The sequence below is a fragment of the Sphaerodactylus townsendi genome, linkage group LG02 (assembly GCF_021028975.2).
Source record: "Sphaerodactylus townsendi isolate TG3544 linkage group LG02, MPM_Stown_v2.3, whole genome shotgun sequence".
NCBI classification, from domain to species: Eukaryota; Metazoa; Chordata; class Lepidosauria; order Squamata; family Sphaerodactylidae; genus Sphaerodactylus; species Sphaerodactylus townsendi.
The window spans coordinates 72,865,720-72,886,455 of NC_059426.1; the positions used below are offsets into that span (position 1 = coordinate 72,865,720).

At 43.6% G+C, this 20,736-nt stretch overlaps 2 protein-coding genes and 1 long non-coding RNA gene across 4 annotated transcripts in view; 2 read left to right on the forward strand and 1 right to left on the reverse strand.

The window, feature by feature from the left end:
• Positions 1 to 17: 17 nt before the first annotated feature.
• On the forward strand, positions 18 to 3,994 carry SDHAF2 (succinate dehydrogenase complex assembly factor 2). Its single transcript, XM_048483641.1, has 4 exons — positions 18 to 187; positions 688 to 893; positions 1,239 to 1,348; positions 3,350 to 3,994. Exons 1-4 carry the CDS (start codon positions 167 to 169, stop codon positions 3,478 to 3,480), a joined length of 468 nt encoding a protein of 155 aa, XP_048339598.1. The 5' UTR covers positions 18 to 166; the 3' UTR covers positions 3,481 to 3,994.
• A 6,496-nt stretch (positions 3,995 to 10,490) lies between these two features.
• LOC125427180 lies at positions 10,491 to 11,956 on the reverse strand. The gene is made up of 2 exons (XR_007243646.1): positions 11,859 to 11,956; positions 10,491 to 11,730 (listed from the first exon to the last, which is right to left on the reverse strand). It is a non-coding gene; the product is annotated as an uncharacterized LOC125427180 (long non-coding RNA).
• Positions 11,957 to 12,043: 87 nt separating this feature from the next.
• Positions 12,044 to 20,736, forward strand: part of PPP1R32 (protein phosphatase 1 regulatory subunit 32) — a 32,233-nt gene continuing 23,540 nt past the window's right edge. The window contains exons 1-2 of one of the 2 annotated variants that reach the window (XM_048485694.1): positions 12,044 to 12,145; positions 15,714 to 15,863. In XM_048485694.1, coding sequence (XP_048341651.1) covers positions 15,758 to 15,863 — 106 coding nt within the window. In that variant the 5' untranslated portion in view covers positions 12,044 to 12,145; positions 15,714 to 15,757. Of the gene's footprint in view, positions 12,146 to 15,673; positions 15,864 to 20,736 lie in introns of those variants that run through there. The other variant, XM_048485693.1, reaches the window with a different exon arrangement.

The following is a 20,736-nucleotide window of genomic DNA, read 5'->3' on the forward strand; positions in this document are numbered from 1 at the left end:
AACGAAAAAAAGCCGCATCAGAACAAGCTCAGAGGCAGTGCGCGTGCGCACGGAGGAAGGAAGGCGCCATCCGACTGCGGAACGAACGCCGTTGCGGAGAAACACCGACCATAGAGTCTCGCGTTGGAGGAGGAGAACTGCATAGCATGGCCGCCGGTGAGCCAGAATGGCAGCGCTGATCGTTCGAGTGAGTGGAGGGAAGCGGGGAAAGTGCACGGATCCGCTGCCAGTTGTTGAGGCGGGTTTTTCTGGGGGAAGGGAGGCCTTGGGAACGGGGCGTGACTGTGGCTTAGGCCACTTGCTGGATGTGCAGAAGGTCCCGACGGGTGTCTTGGGAAAGAAGTCTGCAGACTGAATCTGAAGATGGCAGTCCCCCTATCTTGCGGCCGTCTGCCCCCCCCCCCCGCCTCCTCCTGGAGGCTCCTCTGCAGACTTCTTTCCCAAGACACCCGTCGGGACCTTCTGCATATCTAGCAAGTGGCCTAAGCCACAGTCACGCCCCGTCCCCAAGGCAGATACTGAAGGTCAAGTGGATTCCGCACAGCATATTTATAATGATTGCAACTTGTTATAATTATGCTGTGCGGAATCAGCCTCAGACAACTGGCAGTACTGCGCTGTGAATGGATCATGGCTCTGACTCGGCCTCTGGCTGATTGACATTCTCTCTTTGCCCTTCTTCCCTAGCGCTTCTTGACTCGCCCTCTCTTTTCCCTTCCCGGGTTGAGGTGCGGCTATCGCGGGGATTCGCCACCGGATTCTGGCCGGGACCTGCTGGAGATTCCACTGCCGCCCTGGCAGGCTAGGCCCCATGAGCCGGTGGCAACCAAGCGTGCCAGGCTCTTGTATGAGAGTCGCAAGAGGGGCATGTTGGAAAACTGTCTTCTGCTCAGGTGAGCCTCTGACTACTCCACTGACAGACAGAAGTGGGAGAATTACCTGTCCCAACATCTCTTTGCTGGTCTGGGTTGATGTGGGTCTGTCTTGCACTGATTTGGCATCCCTAGTTCCCTGTCCGTTCCTGTTTTGCAGAAAAAGCCATTGTTGTGATTTTAGCTTAATGTATTGTCGAAGGCTTTCACGGCCGGAATCACTTGGGTGCTGTGTGGTTTCCGGGCTTTATGGCCGTGTTCTAGAAGCATTCTCTCCTGACGTTTCGCCTGCATCTGTGGCTGGCATCTTATTGTTATCTTATTGTTTCTCTCAGTTCTCTCATTTTATCTTATTGTTTCTCTCAGTTTCTTTGCCAAAGAAAACCTGAAAAGAATGAACGAGCGACAACTGGACCTTTATGATCGCCTGATTAATGAGCCTAGTAATGACTGGGATATTTACTACTGGATAACAGGTAACACAAAGACGTTTTGGGGTGGGCCACCATTTTTAGGTTCGTCTCCCATTCCTTAGAAATGATTTTTTTGATGATGCGAAAACGCAAACCCTGCACAGGTGATTCTCTTGTGAAGAGATCTAGTTTCCCGATCTATGAAAGGTAATTGCTTAGTGTATTACTTTTGAACCAGAGGCTGGGAGAGAAAAAGCCTCCCCAGATAATGTGTAATGTCCTAAAGTGTTTAGAAAGTCAATGCTGGCCATTTGAAATCCTGCTTCATGTATTGGCAGAACTAAAGCTTCATATTTTTATTCCTTATTACATTCGTCCTCAAAAGAACTCAAAGTGGCAGGCATACTTCCTAATTTTATTAATAACAAATAGGTTAGGCTGAGAGGGTGTCTGGCCCAAGATCACCCTCAGGCCTCATGGTAAAAGTGAGGATTTGAGACTGGGTTACTTGAATGATATCCCAGCATGCTAATAATTAGGCAGTATCCTATTTCTTTACATGAATATAGAATTTTCCTACATTTCTGATCATTCAAATAGCTTTTTTTGACCTAGGGTTGCAGGTATTAGGGTTTGGAGATGCAGAGTGCTTTGAAGCATATAATGGAGGATCCTGAGAGGCATTTATTTTACTAGGGAAGAGAGTCATAAAATGTGCAAAGAGGCTAGGGAGCAGAAGGTGCATTTCTACGGGATGAAACCCATTTGCCTGCTTGACTGGGAAGGCAAGATGGATAGCTGTGGTAAAACATGATTTGGATAGTGAGATGTTTGGGACATGAACCTTGGGTTGATTGGTGGAGATTGTGGTTCACATCACCATATGGGGAAAGATCCCTAACTCTGGATTGGAAGGGGTTTCCCACCAACAAAAGGCAGGAAGGATTAAAAGTTGAAACCATTATTTTTTTGTCCAAATACTGGGATCTGAATTTCCCTGTAGGGAGCAGGTGGGGGTCTGGATGTACATTTGCTCCACAGAAGTCCAGGCAAGAATGTAGGAGGTAACAGTTTGGTATTGTTAAGTTCAGCGTTGTGTTATGTTTCTGGGTTTTTTTAATTAGATTTATAACCAGCAGGCATTGATAGCTATTTTCCTTGTCTGTGCTGTAGCTTAATCTGTAAACAATTTTTCCTGTTTATGAAAGCAGCCTGTGATCCTCACCATGCTTCAGATCGCTTCCTCACACTCGCTTGCACATAAGATGAGCTGAAGTAATTGGGAAAGCCTGCCCTTTGTATTTGAGGCAGCCTTTAACAATGTTCCAGAAGTCACTGGCAACACGGAAGACAGAATTTTAACTTGGGATGGTGGAACAAAGAAGAACATGCTTTACATGCACTCAAGAATACTTAGAAGTTAATGGAAGGAGAACTATATGGAGGAGAAGGCTGGATTGAGGAAGGACAAAGTGTGAATTTGCTTCTCCTTTGTCTTCTGCAAGCGCTTTCCCCACCCCCACCCCCCGGTCGACCTCCATGTGAATCTCAACACCCCATGATTTTTCCAGGGTCAAAAGGGGCTACAAGAGTGGAGAGGAATATGGGGAAATTTCTGTGCTTAGATGATTAGATGCGCAGCATTAGTCTTCGTCTGGCTTAGGATGAATAAAGTGTAAAATTTGATGTGATTACTCAGAAAATTGGTGTGTTTTTCCAAGTAAAAGAAGTGTATAATTGTAATGTAATCTGAAGTCAGTGGGACATTCCCCTCCATCAGCATTTGTAAAAATGGGTTGCACAACTGCTGTATAAGCTATGATGATATTATAAAATTGTTAAGAAACTCCATAGTTTTTATGTCATTTCAATTATTGCAGTTAGTTAGAGTTGATAAAATATGACATTCTTTTTCTGTTGCTGTTTGCCCTCTTGGCATTAAATTTTTTTGTATGAGTAGACTAAGTGGGTGGGGAGAAAATGTACTGGATGTGTAGATGACCTTCAGACAGGTGCAACAGCATTATTAATGCTGTTCTTCATTTTGTTTTTTTCTCCCCAAAGAAGCAAAGCCGGTTCCAGAGGTCTTTCAAAATGAAGTCATGGAGATGCTGAGAGAGTTCTCCAAGAACAAGAACAGAGAGCAAAGACTGCAACAACCGGACTTGGAGTGTCTCTTTGAAGCTCCACACTGATCTTGTGTAGCATTCTCATTCCGGATGTGATTTGTAGAACCTTATATGTTGGAGTTCTGACCTGTCTGAAAATGTTTCTTGCTGAGTCCTATTCTTGTACATTCTCCCAATGGAGAGTAGTCAGAGCAGTCCATTTTTCTTCCCTGTAGTAAAGTTTAATAATTTTTTTCCTGAAGAGGAATGTCACTGAGACAATCTGCAGGCAATTTGGATTTTGACCAAGGGTGCACTTCAGCAACACCTTCTGGCTATTACAGGATTGTTCAGATAAAAAAACAGGGTGGGATATTCTGGTTTATTTAAAAATTCTGCTTTTAATTTATTGTTTATTTTAACTGAAGTGTTATGTTGCTTGATCCTAAGACAGTTTAATATTATACCATAGAAAGAGGCTTCTATCCCCAAAAAGTATAACCTAATGAGAATCTTGTGTTTATGGAAGTCATTCTAGTAGAGGATAGAGAATTGTATCCACAGATGAAATCCTGGCTCCAATAAAATATTTATTTACAAAGTTTGTATCCTGCATTTCTGCCTTCTTCAGGGCCATCAGAGCAGCTAACAAACCTGGATTCACATGTGCCCTGATTTATTTCATCAAAGGGAGTGTACATTCATCCAAAATGGGTGCAGTGTAAATCCCAGGTCAGAGCTCCTGCTTATCAGTAGCACTTCTGTCTTCTTGGGTTAAGCTTCAGTTTATTAGCTCATATCCATTCCAGAGCTGCTTCCATGCATTGGTTCAGGGTTTCTATAGCTTCCCTGTGATCTGCTAGAACAGGGGTAGGGAACCTGCGGCTCTCCAGATGTTCAGGAACTACAATTCCCATCAGCCCCTACCAGCATGGCCAATTGACCATGCTGACAGAGGCTGATGGGAATTGTAGTTCCTGAACATCTGGAGAGCCGCAGGTTCCCTACCCCTGCGCTAGAAGTATAAGATAAAGCTGAGTGTCGTCTATATATTGGGGACAACTCTGCCTATATTTACAGATGACCTCACTCAGAGGTTTCATGTAAACGCTGAAGAATATAGGGGACAAGGTGGAACACCATCTTTTGAAATTACCCTTCAAATAGGACTGAAACCGTCACAAAATGATGCCTCCCAGTCCAGAAGGATACTGTGATCAGTTTTATCAAATCCATTGAGAGGTTCAAGGGAACTAACAGAGTAACTCTCTCTCTGTCCATCTCTTGGTGCAGATCTCCAGGGTGACCAAGGCTGTTTCAGGCTTATGCCTAGGCCTGAAACCAGGTTGGAAAGGATCTACAGTCTGCTTCATCAATGAATACCTAAAGTTACCCAACCATTACTGATTCAATATCCTTGCTTAAGTATGGAATATCTGGGAAGTTAACTATGGTTATTGAAAGCTCCTGGATTCAGAATAGAGTTTTTTATTTGTTTTGTGGTGAATACATCGTAGTCTATGGAAGAATTCACACATCTTTCGTTTACCAGAAAGCGCTGCTGATATTTTCATAAATAAATGTCAATAATGTTTTCAGATTATTTCAAATGGGAATCCTTGTTACAACAGGAATCTGGTAGTATCTTACAGACTATAAAATGAACTCCAGAATAACCTTTTTGTGTTCAGGCTTAACTGATCATTCTTCACTCTGATGGAGTGGCAAGTGGAAGCCTCTTATAACTGATTTAAATATTAAAGGCTTAAAAAACTGCAAATTCAAAGGACATTAAAATATTTTTATCTTGATAGCTTCTGTTTTTGTTTATAATTTTACTGTGATTGAGTTGCAATATTTGCCTAGCGAGTGACTGTTTCATGTGTCATTTACTCTTAGCATTACTAGTTTTGTCTGCTCCAAAGACCTATGGTGCAAGAACTGTGAATATTTTCCTTGTTCACCCTGTTCATCCATGTTGGTCACATGACCCGAAAATTAATTCATCATCCTGGTCAGGTGGCCCTTGAAGAGGAATTGTTGGAATCACCTGTCTCTGCTATTGGCAGAGGAGAGAGAGGGCAGTTTTGCTCTCTCCTTGTGGCACCTTCCTGACCCCCACACAGGCACCAGCAAACCAAGTAGGCATGTATTGTTGAAGGGTTTCATGGCCAGATTCAACTGTTTGTTGTGGATTTTCCGAGCTCTGTGGCCATGGTCTGGTAGATCTTGTTTCTTACATTTTGCCTGCATCTGTGGCTGGCATATTCAGAGGTGCATCACAGAGATAAGCCTTACACAGTATGTAACAGACTTTTCCCTGTGATACACCTCTGAGGATGGCAGGCACAGATTCAGGCGAAATGTTAGGAACAAGATCTACCAGACCACAGCCCAAAAAATCCATAACAAGCAAATAGGCATGCTTACCCAAATCTGTAGGTGTTCAGCTGTGACTGTGATCTGTATTAATAGTCACCAGATTATGTGAGAAAAGTTCCTCTAACCCAGACCTGGGCATTATACGGCCTGCGGGCCACATCCGGCCCGCCGGATGACCCTGACTGGCCCCCCCTGCCTTGCTGGGGAGCGAGGCGCCTTTGAAAGCCCCGCAGAAGCTGGTTGCCTTGGCTGCTGGCTTCTGCGGGGCTTTTAAAAGTGCCTTGCCCCCCTGCCTTTTGGCCCGGCCCTCCCCAATATTTTCTGTTTCTTATGCGGCCCCATGGAAAAAATAATTGCCCACCCCTGCTCTAACCCTTCATGGCAACAATTGATTCCAAGGAAGAGAAAATGAAAGCACATAAAACGGTGCCCGTGACCATTTAGTTGCACAGTTAAAGTTATGTTTTCCAAATTCCCCACTCACAACTTCCTGTCTCTCTCTGGGAGGAAATCTCTTTTTCTTGCCTAGTGGTTAGAGAGTTGGGATACAAAAATTCTCAGGTGGGTTGACAATGAACATGCACGTCCAAGAATCACCAGGAATGCAAAGGAAACAAATAATTGGCTGCCCCTACAAGAGTATTGTGTATATACTCTCCCTGTATATGGAATATATGACTGCTTTGAAGCAAATCTTGGAATAAATAAACAGTTGCATTCAAAACACTCCTCTGACCCATGGTACACAGTAGTTGGTGATATTTTGCAGTAGTGTTACTGTGACCCTGCCTACAAAAATTCCCAATCCATACCCTCTGCAAGCAAAATTTGGTGTGTGCGTGGCGGGGGGTGTTAATAATTGTGCATATACAGTAAACTACATATGCAACAACATCAGAGTCTAAACTCAGAGCACAGATGACTGGATGGATAGATCATACTGTGATTGCTTTTAGACACCCATTCTACAGAAATCTCCCTTATGAGGTAACTTAAGCAGATCACTAATACACCACAGGGAGTCCTCCTTTGAGTATAATTCCCTTCCTAACTGGTTTAGGAATTATTTTCTATCTTCCAGAAGATATCTTTCCCTCACCCTTTATTTATAGTAATTGCGGAAAGTATCTCTCAACTGTTCTACCTCTGCCTTGACGAATAATAAATTTCCAGGGTTTTTTTTTTGTCTGTGTATTTATGCTCTCAGCATTCACTGCTACAAACCGTATGTCAAATCAGATTCACTCTCTGGTTGAAATCCTCTCAGGGTCAATTTTCACACATAGCTAAGGGACTTGATGTTAACATGCAGGAATCCAAATCCAAAAGTGTTCAATCTTTTTCCCTCTCAGAGATATATCCTCCCTCTGTTATCTGGTTGTTCCACCAGTCAGAGCACAAGTCAGCTTATCCAATCAGAGTGCTGTCCAGGTCTTAGGATGCTTTTTCCTTGCACTCCTTGACTGCATGTCCAGACCTTATTCATATGTGCAGTCAGTCACATACACATGTTCAGAATCTCCTGCAGGCGCCCTTTGAAGTCTTCCAATCATGAGGGGGTAATGGCATGGTGTGTGTGTAGGGGTGGCTAGCAGAGATCTTCCCTTGTGTCCTGCATAAAATGTGTCCCATCCTCTCCTCCTCTTTCTGGGACCGTCTGGTTTAAAACGTTCCTCCTGAACCTTGTCAATTTCACTGAGTTCACCACACCATCATATGGTTTTATATATATATGGAGGAGGCATGAGAGGGTCAGTGGAGTGGGAGGAACTGATGTTGCGGGGTGGGAAAAGGTGGAAAAAGCAAGAAAACCAGTGGAAACTATAATGCATGGGTTTTCTCTACAATGGGAGGGGGAAAGTCATGTTTATGAAGCACTTGGAAACTGTGGGGATTCTCAGATCTGACAGCAGGGTGAGTGCTGAAGAGGGGGGAAAGTGTGTAATTTAGAATAAAACCTGAAGGGAACGTACGCTCAAAGTGAAAGAGACTGCACTTGCATAAATGGCCAATGTTTTAAAAAACATTTTAAAACACTTTTTTTTGTTTACATCACTGAGGAAATGGGAGAGGAGGAACAGAGAGGCCCAAAGAAGCGGGCAAGGCAGGGTTTGGAGATGCGATGGTAACATGAAGATTTTCCTGTATAATGGGCAGTATAAAAAAGACCCAAACTGAGACATTGTACACTACCAATGAAGTGATGATTGAATCCCCACTGAAAATTAAGTACAGATACAACCAGGTTTCAAAAGGAACAGCACCTTTTCATTGAGGTTTCACCCTCCCCACCGTGGCATGTATGTGATGAGGACATCCATCTCAATCACACTTTCAAACAGTGCAGCAATCCCCACTACTGTGTGATCAAACGCGTGATCTGCTCAGTGGCTCTTCCTTCCTCGTCCTGATTGGCTGTCGTGCCGTGTTGGGGCAGGAACTTTTTTTTGCGCGAAATAAACCTGCTAACGTTGAAGTGAGTAATGTTCTTTCATGCACATGTTTAAGTGAGTAATGTTCTCTCGTGCACACATTACAATGATAGACTCAGCTGGCGTGAAACAAAAAAAAGGCTTTGCTGGAAGGCATTTGCATCACTCTCTATGGTGGGAAATTTGAAACCACATTAGACCCCTGAACCTCCCCACCAATCTGGATTGGAGACATACTTTTAAAAAAAGGTTCACATTCAAGCAGGTTCGGGAAAAACACATGAGTGGGGGGGGGGCGGGAAGTGTCAGAACAGGGATGAGTCTGTGTTCAGCGGTTCAGCTGTGGGGAGTTCATTGTGAAACCTGGATATTTCGGGTGAGTATGCCTGGATTAATCGGCAGTGGGGATATCGCCGATTCCAACTTGACTAGAAAACAGTTTGCAGAAAAAGGAGCTGGAAAAAATGGGGAAACACAACAAAATCTTCAAAGCTGTTGTGAGAGGCACTGAGGCATGTCTGCAAAAAACAGAGCCTGCAGTTGTAAAGGACCAGACTCAGTGGAAATACTGTGAGTGGAAAAGAGCTCAAATTGGGCTATGGAGTCCTTTTTTCCTGGGGCCTTACCTTGAAACTACCACATGGTGTCATTATAAACTTATGGAATGGTAATTGTTCAGTACTGAAGGACTTACATAAAGATTAATCTGAGTTGATGTATGGTATGAATGGACCTGGGTGTGAAGTGCCGTCAAGTTGCAGCTGACTTATGGCAATTCCAGCAAGGGACTTTCAAGGCAAGTGAGAAGCAGAGGTAATTTGTCATTGCCTCCCTCTGCAGAGTCATCCTTGAGGATCTCCCTTCTAAGTACCAACCCTGCTTAGCTTCTTGAGATCTGATAAGATGGAGCTGTACCAGGCTGCCTTTCCTCTTTACATAGATCTACTGTGGATTAAAATCTTCATGGTTTATTCAGTGCTCCATATGCTCCATGTCAAAAGGTCATTGCACAGAGTCTGTGCCAAATTGTATAACGTGAGTGAACAGCTGTATAACTTATACATATTTTGTTACATGTTATGGAGGATTTATTAAATTTATACCCCACTTTCGCCCTCAGTTAGGATCAAGAGCAGCTTATAACATTGTTATTCTTACTATGGTTAACTCACAACAACATTGTTGTTAAAGAGACCCCAGAAATTATATCCCTGGATCTCATGGTTGTGACTTACTGCAAATGCTGTTCAGTTCCATTCTGGTTGCTGAGATTTTACAAGCAGTTGTTCTGCAGACTGTGTTCTGCTCCCCAGGTGGTTATTTAGGTGCCTGCACCCGGCCAAAGCAGAATGTAAGACTCACTGACTCAGTTAACAGTTCAATACTTAAAGCTTTAATTGTAACAATGTTGACAGACCCTGACTCCTCCCGGGTCTAACTAAATAAAGGTTACTTTGTTGCAGAAACTTTCTGGAATCTGGAATTTATTGTAAATACTGTGAGACTATAACATCTATAACTGTTTAACTTAAATACTGTGAATCTATAACATCTTTGACTGTCTAACTTGTTGCTGTCACCCAGCTTCCGTTGGCACCTAACTGCTGCTGTCACCCAGCTTCCGTTGGCCCCCAACTGCCAAATCAGACAGGTTGCTGGGTAATAACTGCCGTAGAACACCAGCCCTAGGGCTTCTTAAAGGGACAGAACTAAATTCGGTTCCCTCCCACTGAATACTGTACAAAACATAGCTAAACCCATACTAACTGTGGGGAAACTAAAGGGGAAATAAACAAAGGCTCTGTGGGGGCATGACAGACTGTTCTGGACTACTTTGGTAAGGCCTGGTTCAGACATAAGCATGCACTTAAGAGACCCTAAGCTTTTCTATATCAGATCTTTTAATTCCTGAAGAGGTACACCTCAACATTGGTCGATTCCCCACTTCAAAAATGAAAGTAGATACAAACCTGTCTGGTTTGCTTCTGCCCCCTTGTTCCCAGAAACCATTGTTTCTGGTTCATTATTTATTTATTATGGATATAACATACATGTAATACTATTACAGAACATTTGCTTCTATTTTATCACTTATTGAAGCATTGCTATTTTTTGTCTTTAACACTAACTCAAAAAGAAAATTGTACCATCCATTATTGCTACACAGATAATTAAAGGAAGCAACTACATTTTTATAAAAGGATCCCACCCAAAGATAAGGAAGTCATAAACAAGAAGCCCCTTCTAAGGAATAGCTCCCAATCAAATCAGTTCAGCTTCGCATATTTATAGGTTTTTTAATTATATCCTAATGAAAGCTAGCAGGCCTTCTCGATAAGGGTGTACATTCCTGGCTAATTATTTCTTATATCTTCAAACACCATACAAAGTTCGCTATACTTGAATATCTTCTTCAAATATATTAGCAGCCCAATCCAAAGGGGGGGGGGGCAGAGCTGCACTGCCTCCAAAGAGGCAATCGGTAATGAGAATGCTGGGGGATGAGAAACTCCTTCCCCCCACCCCACACACAAAAAGTCCATAACAAAAAGTGACCTACACCACCATTTATGGTGATATAAGTCTGTACTGTTGGAAGGGGCCATTGTCAGCCAGCCTGAAAGTATATGGGGAGTGCTTGCAGAATGCCCCCTTCTATACCAGTGAGGCATTTGTAGCAGTAGCCGGCTGCCAGAAGAGCTCAGCTTCTGAATTTAGGGGTGGTGGTGGTCAGCCACCAATGTTATGTCCCTTGGCACTGATGTCTGTGCCACTTTGTGTGGTGCTGGTGGAATGGACACCGATGCCACCATTTCCAATCTGGCTTCAGCCCTGTCCCCCCAACTTTGGATTGCACAGTAGATCTGTCAGTTCATTATTGCTACTTTTTACCTCAACAAAACCTACATGTAAATACATGTTTCTCATACATTTGAACATATGTTCGTCCTCAGTCAAAACAGCCCCTCTTTGAACGGTATCTTTTCTTTTGTTTAAGTTGGACATTCTTGCCATTCTCACACTTCTGCACCTAGGCCACAACACATAATACTCATTTATATCAGTTAGACGGTTTCTAATCTAGTAAAAAAGGCTATATTATTGCGTTACTCTTTGTTTATCATCCCAATCCAAGGCTATTCTTTTTGGGGTCCCTGGACTCCCTTTTTGGCACGTTTAACCAAGAGATTAAGCCAGCTCTGTTTCTGGTGTGCAGAAACATTCTCCACAATCTTTTTGGGTAAGATTCCTATATCTATGACAAAACACAAAGGCTAAAACTTGTAGGGGGTACTAGATTAAATTGTTAGATTCTGTATCAGAGAACAAATTCCAAACTTCAAAATCATTGTGCAGTTGTGACCGCAGACCTGTGGAAAGCACATCACCTGCATGTGTTCACTTCTTTCCACTCAAAGCAGCTTTCCGAATGTAGCAATTCCTGAGAACTTTCACTTGTTCCATTTTCCCTTGTTCAGACAGTGTGAGGACGTGAAATGAAGAATTAGTTGAGGCATGTATCCTTAAAGGAAAAGAACACAATGTCAGTGTGGAATCTATTCAGATTTGACAAGACGACTGCACACAACCTTCTCTCTGCCCCACCCCCAAGTTCTGAGAGTTGCTGTTGAGAATCCCAATGCACACTACCTGGGGAGGTTACATTTTAAAGATCTGGTATGATAAGGGCCACTTCATGTCTTCCAAGGTCTCCACACCATCTACAAATGCGAACCTCCTCTTCCAATTGTCGGGAGTCACTATGTTGTCTGAGCAGGTTGCTATGTGCTGGTTGCTAGGATACAAACTGTTAGTCTTCAGGTCTGCGCATTCCTCCAGCAAGTTTCTAACTTATTTGACTGGCTTTGTCCTTTGGGGTATTGTCAGGCTTCTATTTGTAGCAATCTTCCAGCAACCAGGACTTTGTCTGGGGCAGGGTGAGTAAATGCTATCCTCAAAAGATGGAACGGGACTGGTGACAGAAGTGCACTGAGGGCATGGATAGAATTCATTTATGGACTGTTTGCTAATTGTGGATTGCACAAAATGGATTTAGAACTGGTTGAGGGAGAAGACTGCTGCATCCCAAACCTATCTATGGTGCTCCCTGGCCCTAGGAAGCTAACATATACTAAGTCAAAAGCCACTGTCTCATCTAAGCTCCTGCAGTTTTCCTTGGTGAGAAGATCATTCTGTTGAGCGGCAAACATCTTTGTCAGTTGCATGGGTGCTGAGTCTCTCCGCCTACTAACTTTCTGGAAGTCTGCCAGCCACATGTTGGAATACCAGTTAGAGCCTAAGGTATCCAAATAGTACAGTTTATTAATAATATATTAAAGCAGGGTATGTTACATTAAGGTTTGATTGGTTAATATTTGAATGCAAATCCCTAGTGCAGGGGTAGGGAACCTGCGGCTCTCCAGATGTTCAGGAACTACAATTCCCATCAGCCTCTGTCAGCATGGCCAATTGGCCATGCTGGTGAGAGGAGCTTCGATGGGAGTATGTAATTCCCTATTTAGGCTATCTGGAGAAAATGAAGTAACCTACTAGATAACCCTGGGAACTAAAGAGCATTGCCATAATGTTACACACTTCCTCTTGACTTCAGCAGGGTTTGCTCAGGAAAACCAGTTCACTTGTTCTCTATGTGCACTTCCGGAATTTTTTGAAAGCCTATCTGGATAAATCATTTACTCTAGACCCCTGTCACTCTGGTTTCAGGCAGGGCTTTGGGACAGAAATGATGCTGATCGTCCTAGGGGATGATTTTTTTTCATTTCAATTATATTTGTACCCCACCCTATCCCCGAAGGGCTCAGAGTGGCTAACAAGATAAACGATACGTTTCAACAATATAGAAATAACAAACAGTAACAGTAATAAAATACATAAGACTAAATAGCACCAATTTCAGATGGCGACTAAGCATTTGTCTAAATGCAGACAAAGACAGTGCTTCTCTGCTACTTGTACTAGATGAGTAGCCTTTGATACAGTGGACCATTCCATCTTGTTGAAACATTTGAATGTACAAGTATGCATTAAAGGATATGCTTTGGATTGGATCATTTCATTCCTTGGGGGCAGAACTGAGAAGGCTGCTGTTGGGAGCAATGTGGGACCTGCCTTGGGGGCTTCCACAAGACTCAGTTTTGTACCCAATACTATTCAATATCCATTAAAAGCCCTTATGATAAATCATTTATGGTTTTAGAATAGAGTATTATCAATTTGCTGATGGCATCCATTTCATTGGATCCACATACTTGCACAACCATCTCTCTTCCTACATTCCAGTGTGACAGCTCTGCTCATCTAAGCAAACCGTCTGTAAGTTCCACCCAGCAAATAGGTGAAATGAGCAACTGCTCATTCACACAAATTCTCTTTGGTGATTCCTACATTGTGGAATGGTCTACCTGAGCCCATAGGAAGACCCCCACAATTCGATCATTTCACAAAATATGGAAAACAGAGTTTGTCAGGAGATATCACTGTAGAAGGACCAAAGCTGCAGTGTAATGGTTCAGCTCAAGAGGTCACCTTTATAGTGATAAATCATTCCAGATTGTCATGTTGCCTTAAATAGATATGTTTGCATGCATTGTCGTGTCCCCCGCCCCGCCTGCCCCAATCCACAGTCCCAGCCCAACTTCATCATTTTGTCTTATTAGGAATCTTTGACCCCTTCCGCACGCGCAAAATAATGCATTTTCAAACCACTTTCACAACTGTTTGCAAGTGGATTTTGCCATTCCGCACAGCTTCAAAGAGCATTGAAAGCCGTTTGAAAGTGCATTATTCTGCATGTGCGGAATGAGCCTTTGCTATTAAATTCAAATCCTATTGTATCTGGAAACTGACTTACTGATTGATAAGTTTTTTAAAAATCATAGAATCATAGAGTTGGAAGATACCACAAGGGCCATCAAGTTCAACCCCCTCCCATGCAGGAATACACAAAGCATTCCTGACAGATGCTTATTCAGCCTCTGTTTAAAAATCTCCAAAGAAGGAGATTTCCTGACTTCCTGACAGTAAGACAGTAAGACAGTAACTTACTGTCAGGAAATTCTTCTTAAAGTTTAGGTGGGATATCTTTTCCTGAATTACTCCTTGTCCTAGTAGTCTCTAGAACAGCAGAAAACAAGTTTGCTCCCTCTTCAACTTGACATCCTTTCAGATATTTGAACATGGCTATCATGTCACCATTTAACCTGCTCTTCTCTAGACAAACATATTCATCTCCCTAAGTCTCTCCTCATAGGGCAAGGATTTCAGACCTTTTACCATTTTGGCTGTCCTTCTTTGGATCCATTCCAGCTTATCAATATCCTTTTTGAATTGCCGTGTCCAGAATGGGACACAGTATTCCAGGTGAGGTCTGACCAGTGCAGAATAAGCCACAATAAGCCACAGAATCACATTGATTTTCTTATCTGCCCCATTACATTGCTGACTTATGTTCATTTGTGGTCTACTAAGACTCCCAGATACCTTTCATATGTATTGTTGTCAAGTCAAGTATCACCCATTCTATATCTCTGCATTTCAATTTTTTCTGCCAAGCAACCCAATTCACAAGCCAGGCACCTTGCCATGACTCTTGGCTATGCCCCCACACCATTCCCAACAGGCGTGGGGAGGCTGCAAAAGTGCAAAAGCGTCCCTGCCACTGAGCAATCTCTACGGGGCTATTCAGACTTCAGCCACTGTTTTTGGTGGCTTAAGTTTGCCACCAATGTATGATGGTGAACGGCCAGGAGGGAGCCAACTAATGTTGGCCGCTCCCCCAGCCATGCCCTTGGAGTGCGCCTGCTGTGTCAATGGAGGCAGTATGGGCACGGGAATGCTGGCGTTCAGTTGGCACACATCCCAGTGCTGGGGGAGGGTACTGACTGCGTGTCAGTGAAATCCCCCTTCTGCCAGGATAAGTACCACAAGGAGGGCAAATTCGCTGGCATGGCTAGCACACTGCTCCCACAGCGGATTTGCCCCCCCCCCTCCCCGCCCTTTGGATGGGGCAGTAAGTTTAGTTTCTTACATTTATCTCTGTTGAAATTCATTTTGTTAGTTTTGGCCCAGCTCACTAATCTGCCCAGGTCATTTTGAATTCTGACCCTGTCCTCACACTTGTGATCCATCTTGGGTGTCAGTGAGAAAGGTAGACTATAAATGGTCATCATCGCATCCAGTATCATATTTGTGGAAGATCTGGTTATTACTATGTTTCACATGGAAAAATCAAGAAAGACTTTTAAAGGTTCAGCACTGCTATGCTGTAGGACTGTGGTTTTGAATCAGGATGTGATCAGCCTTTTCTTTATTCTGTGCTTGCTATGACATCATAGAGCGGTGTGTGTCCTCATTCCGTTTCTAGAGAGATGTACATGCTCTTGAGTTTCCATAAGCCTCAGTGCTAGTTTTCCTCCTGGAGCAGAGAAAAAGCCCTGCTATCCAAAATGATCAGTGGTCAGTCATCTTCAATCTCTATTTCTCCAGGGAAATCCTACATCAGGAAAATTTCCTCTGTAACCTCAGAAAAGATGGGGCGTCTTCCCCTGGGAATCGTTTCTCCCTATGTGAAAACAAGTTCTGGTGGAAGCATGGACCCCTTAAAATTCTATGCTACCAGCTATGGCACAGCTTTTGGTAAGAAACTTATTAGTAAGGGGTTTGTGGGGAGAGGGGGTGTTTATTCTTTCTTGGACTGGCCATTCTTCCTGATTGTTGTGTTATATTGTAAGTGCTGGTACCCACATTTGCTATTTTTACCTTAACCCCCCCCCCCCCATCACTTTCCCCCTCTTGTATTATTGTCCTGCTTCCTGACTTTTACAACAGTGTAGACAAGACTATGCATGTCATGCAGTGTGGATGCCACATGCTTGATGTATGTCCAACGGATACAAAATCTCTAGCATAACAGGGCTTGAGAAGCTTCCTTGTAAATGACTTATCTAATTCTTAGGGGCCATTATAGAGCAAAGCATATCCATCAAAAGTTGCATGGCCTTGGAGAAGCCTCATCTCCCCTTCTGGGCTGATGAATGTCTTTCTATGTAAGGCTTCAATCTCTTCTCCCAGCATAATTTTCTGCAGTGACCTTTTAACCTGGCTGAATCAGAAGACAAGTAAAATAGTAAAGCAGTCTTGATCAACTTGACGAAGACAGATTGCCATTTTGCTCTTTCCTTCCCTGACTGGTCTTCTGCATCAGCCATTCTACCAGGCCATTATACAACACTGTAAACACTGGTATCGATATTTGCTTAGTTTCATCTTCCCTTCCCATCCTGTTTTGCCTTTCCTGTCATGTGAATGTGATTGTAAACCATTGTTTTGTGTTGTAGACCACCATGAGCCAGCATGGTGTAGTGGTTAAGAGCAGGTAGACTCTATCTGGAGAACTGGGTTTGATTCCCCACTCCTCCACATGAACGGTGGATTCTAATCTGGTGAACCAGGTTTATTCCCCCGCTTCTCCACATGAAGAATGCTGGGTAACCTTGGCCTAGTCACAGTTCACTCAGAACTCTCTCAGCCCCACCTACCTTACAGGGTGTCTGTTGTGGGGAAGGGAAGGTGATTATAAGCCACTTTGAGACTCATTAAAGGTAGAGAAAAGTGGGGTATAAAAACCAAATTTCCCAAATTGGTTAAGAGCTGGTACATTCTAATCTGGAGGAACCGGGTTTGATTCCCCGCTCTGCCGCTTGAGCTGTGGAGGCTTATCTAGGAAATTCAGATTAGCCTGTGCACTCCCACACACGCCAGCTGGTTGACCTTGGGCTAGTCACAGCTTTTCGGAGCTCTCTCAGCCCCACCTACCTCACAGGGTGCTTGTTGTGAGGGGGGAAGGGCAAGGAGATTGTAAACCCCTTTGAGTCTCCTATAGGAGAGAAAGGGGGGGATATATATCCAAATTCTTCTTCTTCTTCTTCTTCTTCTTCTTCTTCTTCTTCTTCTTCTTCTTCTTCTTCTTCTTCTTCTTCTTCTTCTTCTTCTTCTTCTTCTTCTTCTTCTTCTTCTTCTTCTTCTTCTTCTTCTTCTTCTTCTTCTTCTTCTTCTTCTTCTTCTTCTTCTTCTTCTTCTTCAGAAGCACATAAGAACATAATAACAAGCCAGCTGGATCAGACCAAAGTCCATCTAGTCCAGCATTCTGCTACTCGCAGTGGCCCACCAGGTGCCTTTGGGAGCTCACATGCAGGAGGTGAACGCAATGGCCTTCTGCGGCTGTTGCTCCCGATCACCTGGTCTGTTAAGGCATTTGCAATCTCAGATCAAGGAGGATCAAGATTGGTAGCCATAAATCGACTTCTCCTCCATAAATCTGTCCAAGCCCCTTTTAAAGCTATCCAGGTTAGTGGCCATCACCACCTCCTGTGGCAGCATATTCCAAACACCAATCACACGTTGCGTGAAGAAGTGTTTCCTTTTATTAGTCCTAATTCTTCCCCCCAGCATTTTCAATGTATGCCCCCTGGTTCTAGTATTGTGAGAAAGAGAGAAAAATTTCTCTCTGTCCACATTTTCTACCCCCTGCATAATTTTGTAGACTTCAATCATATCCCCCCTCAGCCGCCTCCTCTCCAAACTAAAGAGTCCCAAACGCTGCAGCCTCTCCTCATAGGGAAGGTGCTCCAGTCCCTCAATCATCCTTGTTGCCCTTCTCTGCATTTTTTCTATCTCCTCAATATCTTTTTTGAGATGCGGCGACCAGAACTGGACACAGTACTTCAAGTGCGGTCGCACCACTGCTTTATATAAGGGCATGACAATCTTTGCAGTTTTATTCTCAATTCCTTTCCTAATGATCCCCAGCATAGAGTTTGCCTTTTTCACAGCTGCCATGCATTGAGTTGACATTCCCATGGAACTATCAACTAAGACGCCTAAATCCCTTTCCTGGTCTGTGACTGATAGCACTGACCCCTGTAGCGTGTATGTGAAGTTTGGATTTTTTGCCCCTATGTGCATCACTTTACATTTTGCTACATTGAACTGCATTTGCCATTTCTGAGCCCACTCACCTAATTTATCAAGGTCCGATTGGAGCTCTTCGCAATCCTTTGTGGTTCTCACCACCCTACATAATTTGGTATCATCTGCAAACTTGGCCACCACGCTACCCACCCCTACTTCCAGGTCATTTTATGAATAGGTTAAAGAGCACTGGTCCCAAAACGGATCCTTGGGGGACACCACTCGACATCTCTCCATTGTGAGAACTTCCCATTTACAGCCACTCTTTGTTTCCTGTTTCTCAACCAGTTTTTAATCCATAGGAGGACTTCCCCTCTTATTCCTTCATTGCTGAGTTTTCTCAACAGTCTCTGGTGAGGAACTTTGTCAAAAGCCTTTTGGAAATCCAAGTAGAACCAATGTCCACGGTTCACCCCTGTCCACATGCCTGTTTACACCCTCAAAGAACTCTAGTAAGTTTGTAAGACAGGATTTGCCTCTGCAAAAGCCATGCTGACTCTTTCTCAGCAGGTCTTGCTTTTCTACATGCTTTATAATTTTATCTTTAATGATAGATTCTACTAATTTACCAGGAACAGATGTCAAACTGACTGGCCTGTAATTTCGGGTTCCCCTAGATCCTTTCTTAAAGATTGGTGTGACATTGGCCATCTTCCAGTCTTCAGGGATGGAGCCTGATTTCAGGGATAAGTTGCATATTAGAGTGAGAAGATCAGCAATTTCATGCTTGAGCTCTTTAAGAACTCTTGGGTGAATGCAATCTGGGCCAGGGGATTTGGTAACATTTAGTTTATCAATGGCTGCCAGAACTTCTTCCTTGTCTACCACTATCTTCGCAAGTTCCTCGGATTCGCCTCCTAAGAAGCTTGGTTCAGGTGCAGGAATGTTCCTCACCTCCTCTTGGGTGAAGACAGATGCAAAGAATTCATTCAGCTTCTCTGCAATCTCCCTGCCATCTTTTAGCACACCCTTTGTTCCTTTGTCATCTAACGGGCCTACCGCTTCCCTTGCTGGCTTCCTGCTTTTTATGTACTTGAAGAACTGTTTGTTGCTGGTCTTGATGTTCGCAGCCATGCGTTCCTCATAATCCTTTTTTGCCTCCCTTACAGCTAACTTGCTTCTCTTTTGCCACCATTTGTGTTCCCTCTCATATTCTTCATCAGTCAAACTGGACTTCCATTTTCTAAAAGACATTTTCTTTTTTCTGATAATTTCCTCAACCTCTCTTGTTAACCATGGTGGCTTTCTTTTGGACTGGGTGCTGCCTTTTCTAACCTGTGGAACACATTCCAGCTGAGCTTTTATTACTGTGTTTTTAAATAACCTCCAAGCATCCTGGACAGTTTTGACTCTCTTGATTTTCCCTTTCAGCTTCCTGCGCACTATCCCCCTCATCTTTGAGAAATTTCCCTTTCTGAAGGCAAATGTAACTACATTAGTAGTTGCCACTTGTTCGAATGCTGATATACTGAATCTGACAGCATTGTGGTCGCTGTTCCCTATCGGCTCAACAACACTGACTTCCTGCACCAGGTCCTGGGTCCCACATAGAATTAGATCTAGGATCACCTCTCCCCTGGTTGGTTCCACAACCATCTGCTCTAAGCCACAGTCATTTAGCATATCCTTACTATGACCTGAACATGCATTTTTCCAGTTTATATGGGGATAGTTAAAATCACCCATTACCACTACATTTTTGTTTTTGTTGGCCTCTCTAATTTCTTTTTCCATCTCAGAATCCTCTTGTGCACTTTGGTCTGGGGGACGATAATATATTCCTAATATTAAACTGTCCTTCACACCTGGTATTGATATCCACAGTGATTCTGTAGGGGAACCAGCTCCCTTGCATTGTCTATTTTATGTGATACTATGCTCTCTTTGATGTAAAGGGCAACTCCACCCCCAATGCGCCCTGTCCTATCCTTCCTATAGAGCCTGTAGCCTGGTATAACAGCATCCCACTGGTTCTCCTCATTCCACCATGTCTCTGTAATGCCCACTATATCAAAGTCCTCCTTCAAAACTCTGTACTCTAGCTCCCCCATTTTAGGTCGAATGCTTCTACTATTAGCATAGAGACACCTGTATACCCTGTCTCTGTCCTTAACCTGGGATTTATGTGCTTTACCCTCAAGTCTTTTGCAGACACTATCCCTTGTCACATGCACATTGCTATGTTCCTCGCTTGTATGTGGTTGATTTAGAAAAGCCGCCCTCTCTGTCTGCATCCCCATAGATACTGTATTCCGAGACCAAAGTCACCTCAGCTCCGGTTGGCTTTCCCTCAGGGATCAGTTTAAAAGCTGTTCTGCCACTTTTTTAATGTTGACCACCAGCAGCCTGATTCCTTTTTTGGTTAAGATGAAGCCCCTCCCTTTTGTACAGACCTGCCTTGTCCCAAAAGGTTCCCCAGTTCCTAACAAATCTGAAACGCTCTGCCTTACACCACCTTCTCAGCCATGCATTGAGATCCTGTATCTACACTTGCCTAGCTGGTCCTGCTTGGCGTGGAACGGGTAGCATTTCTGAGAAT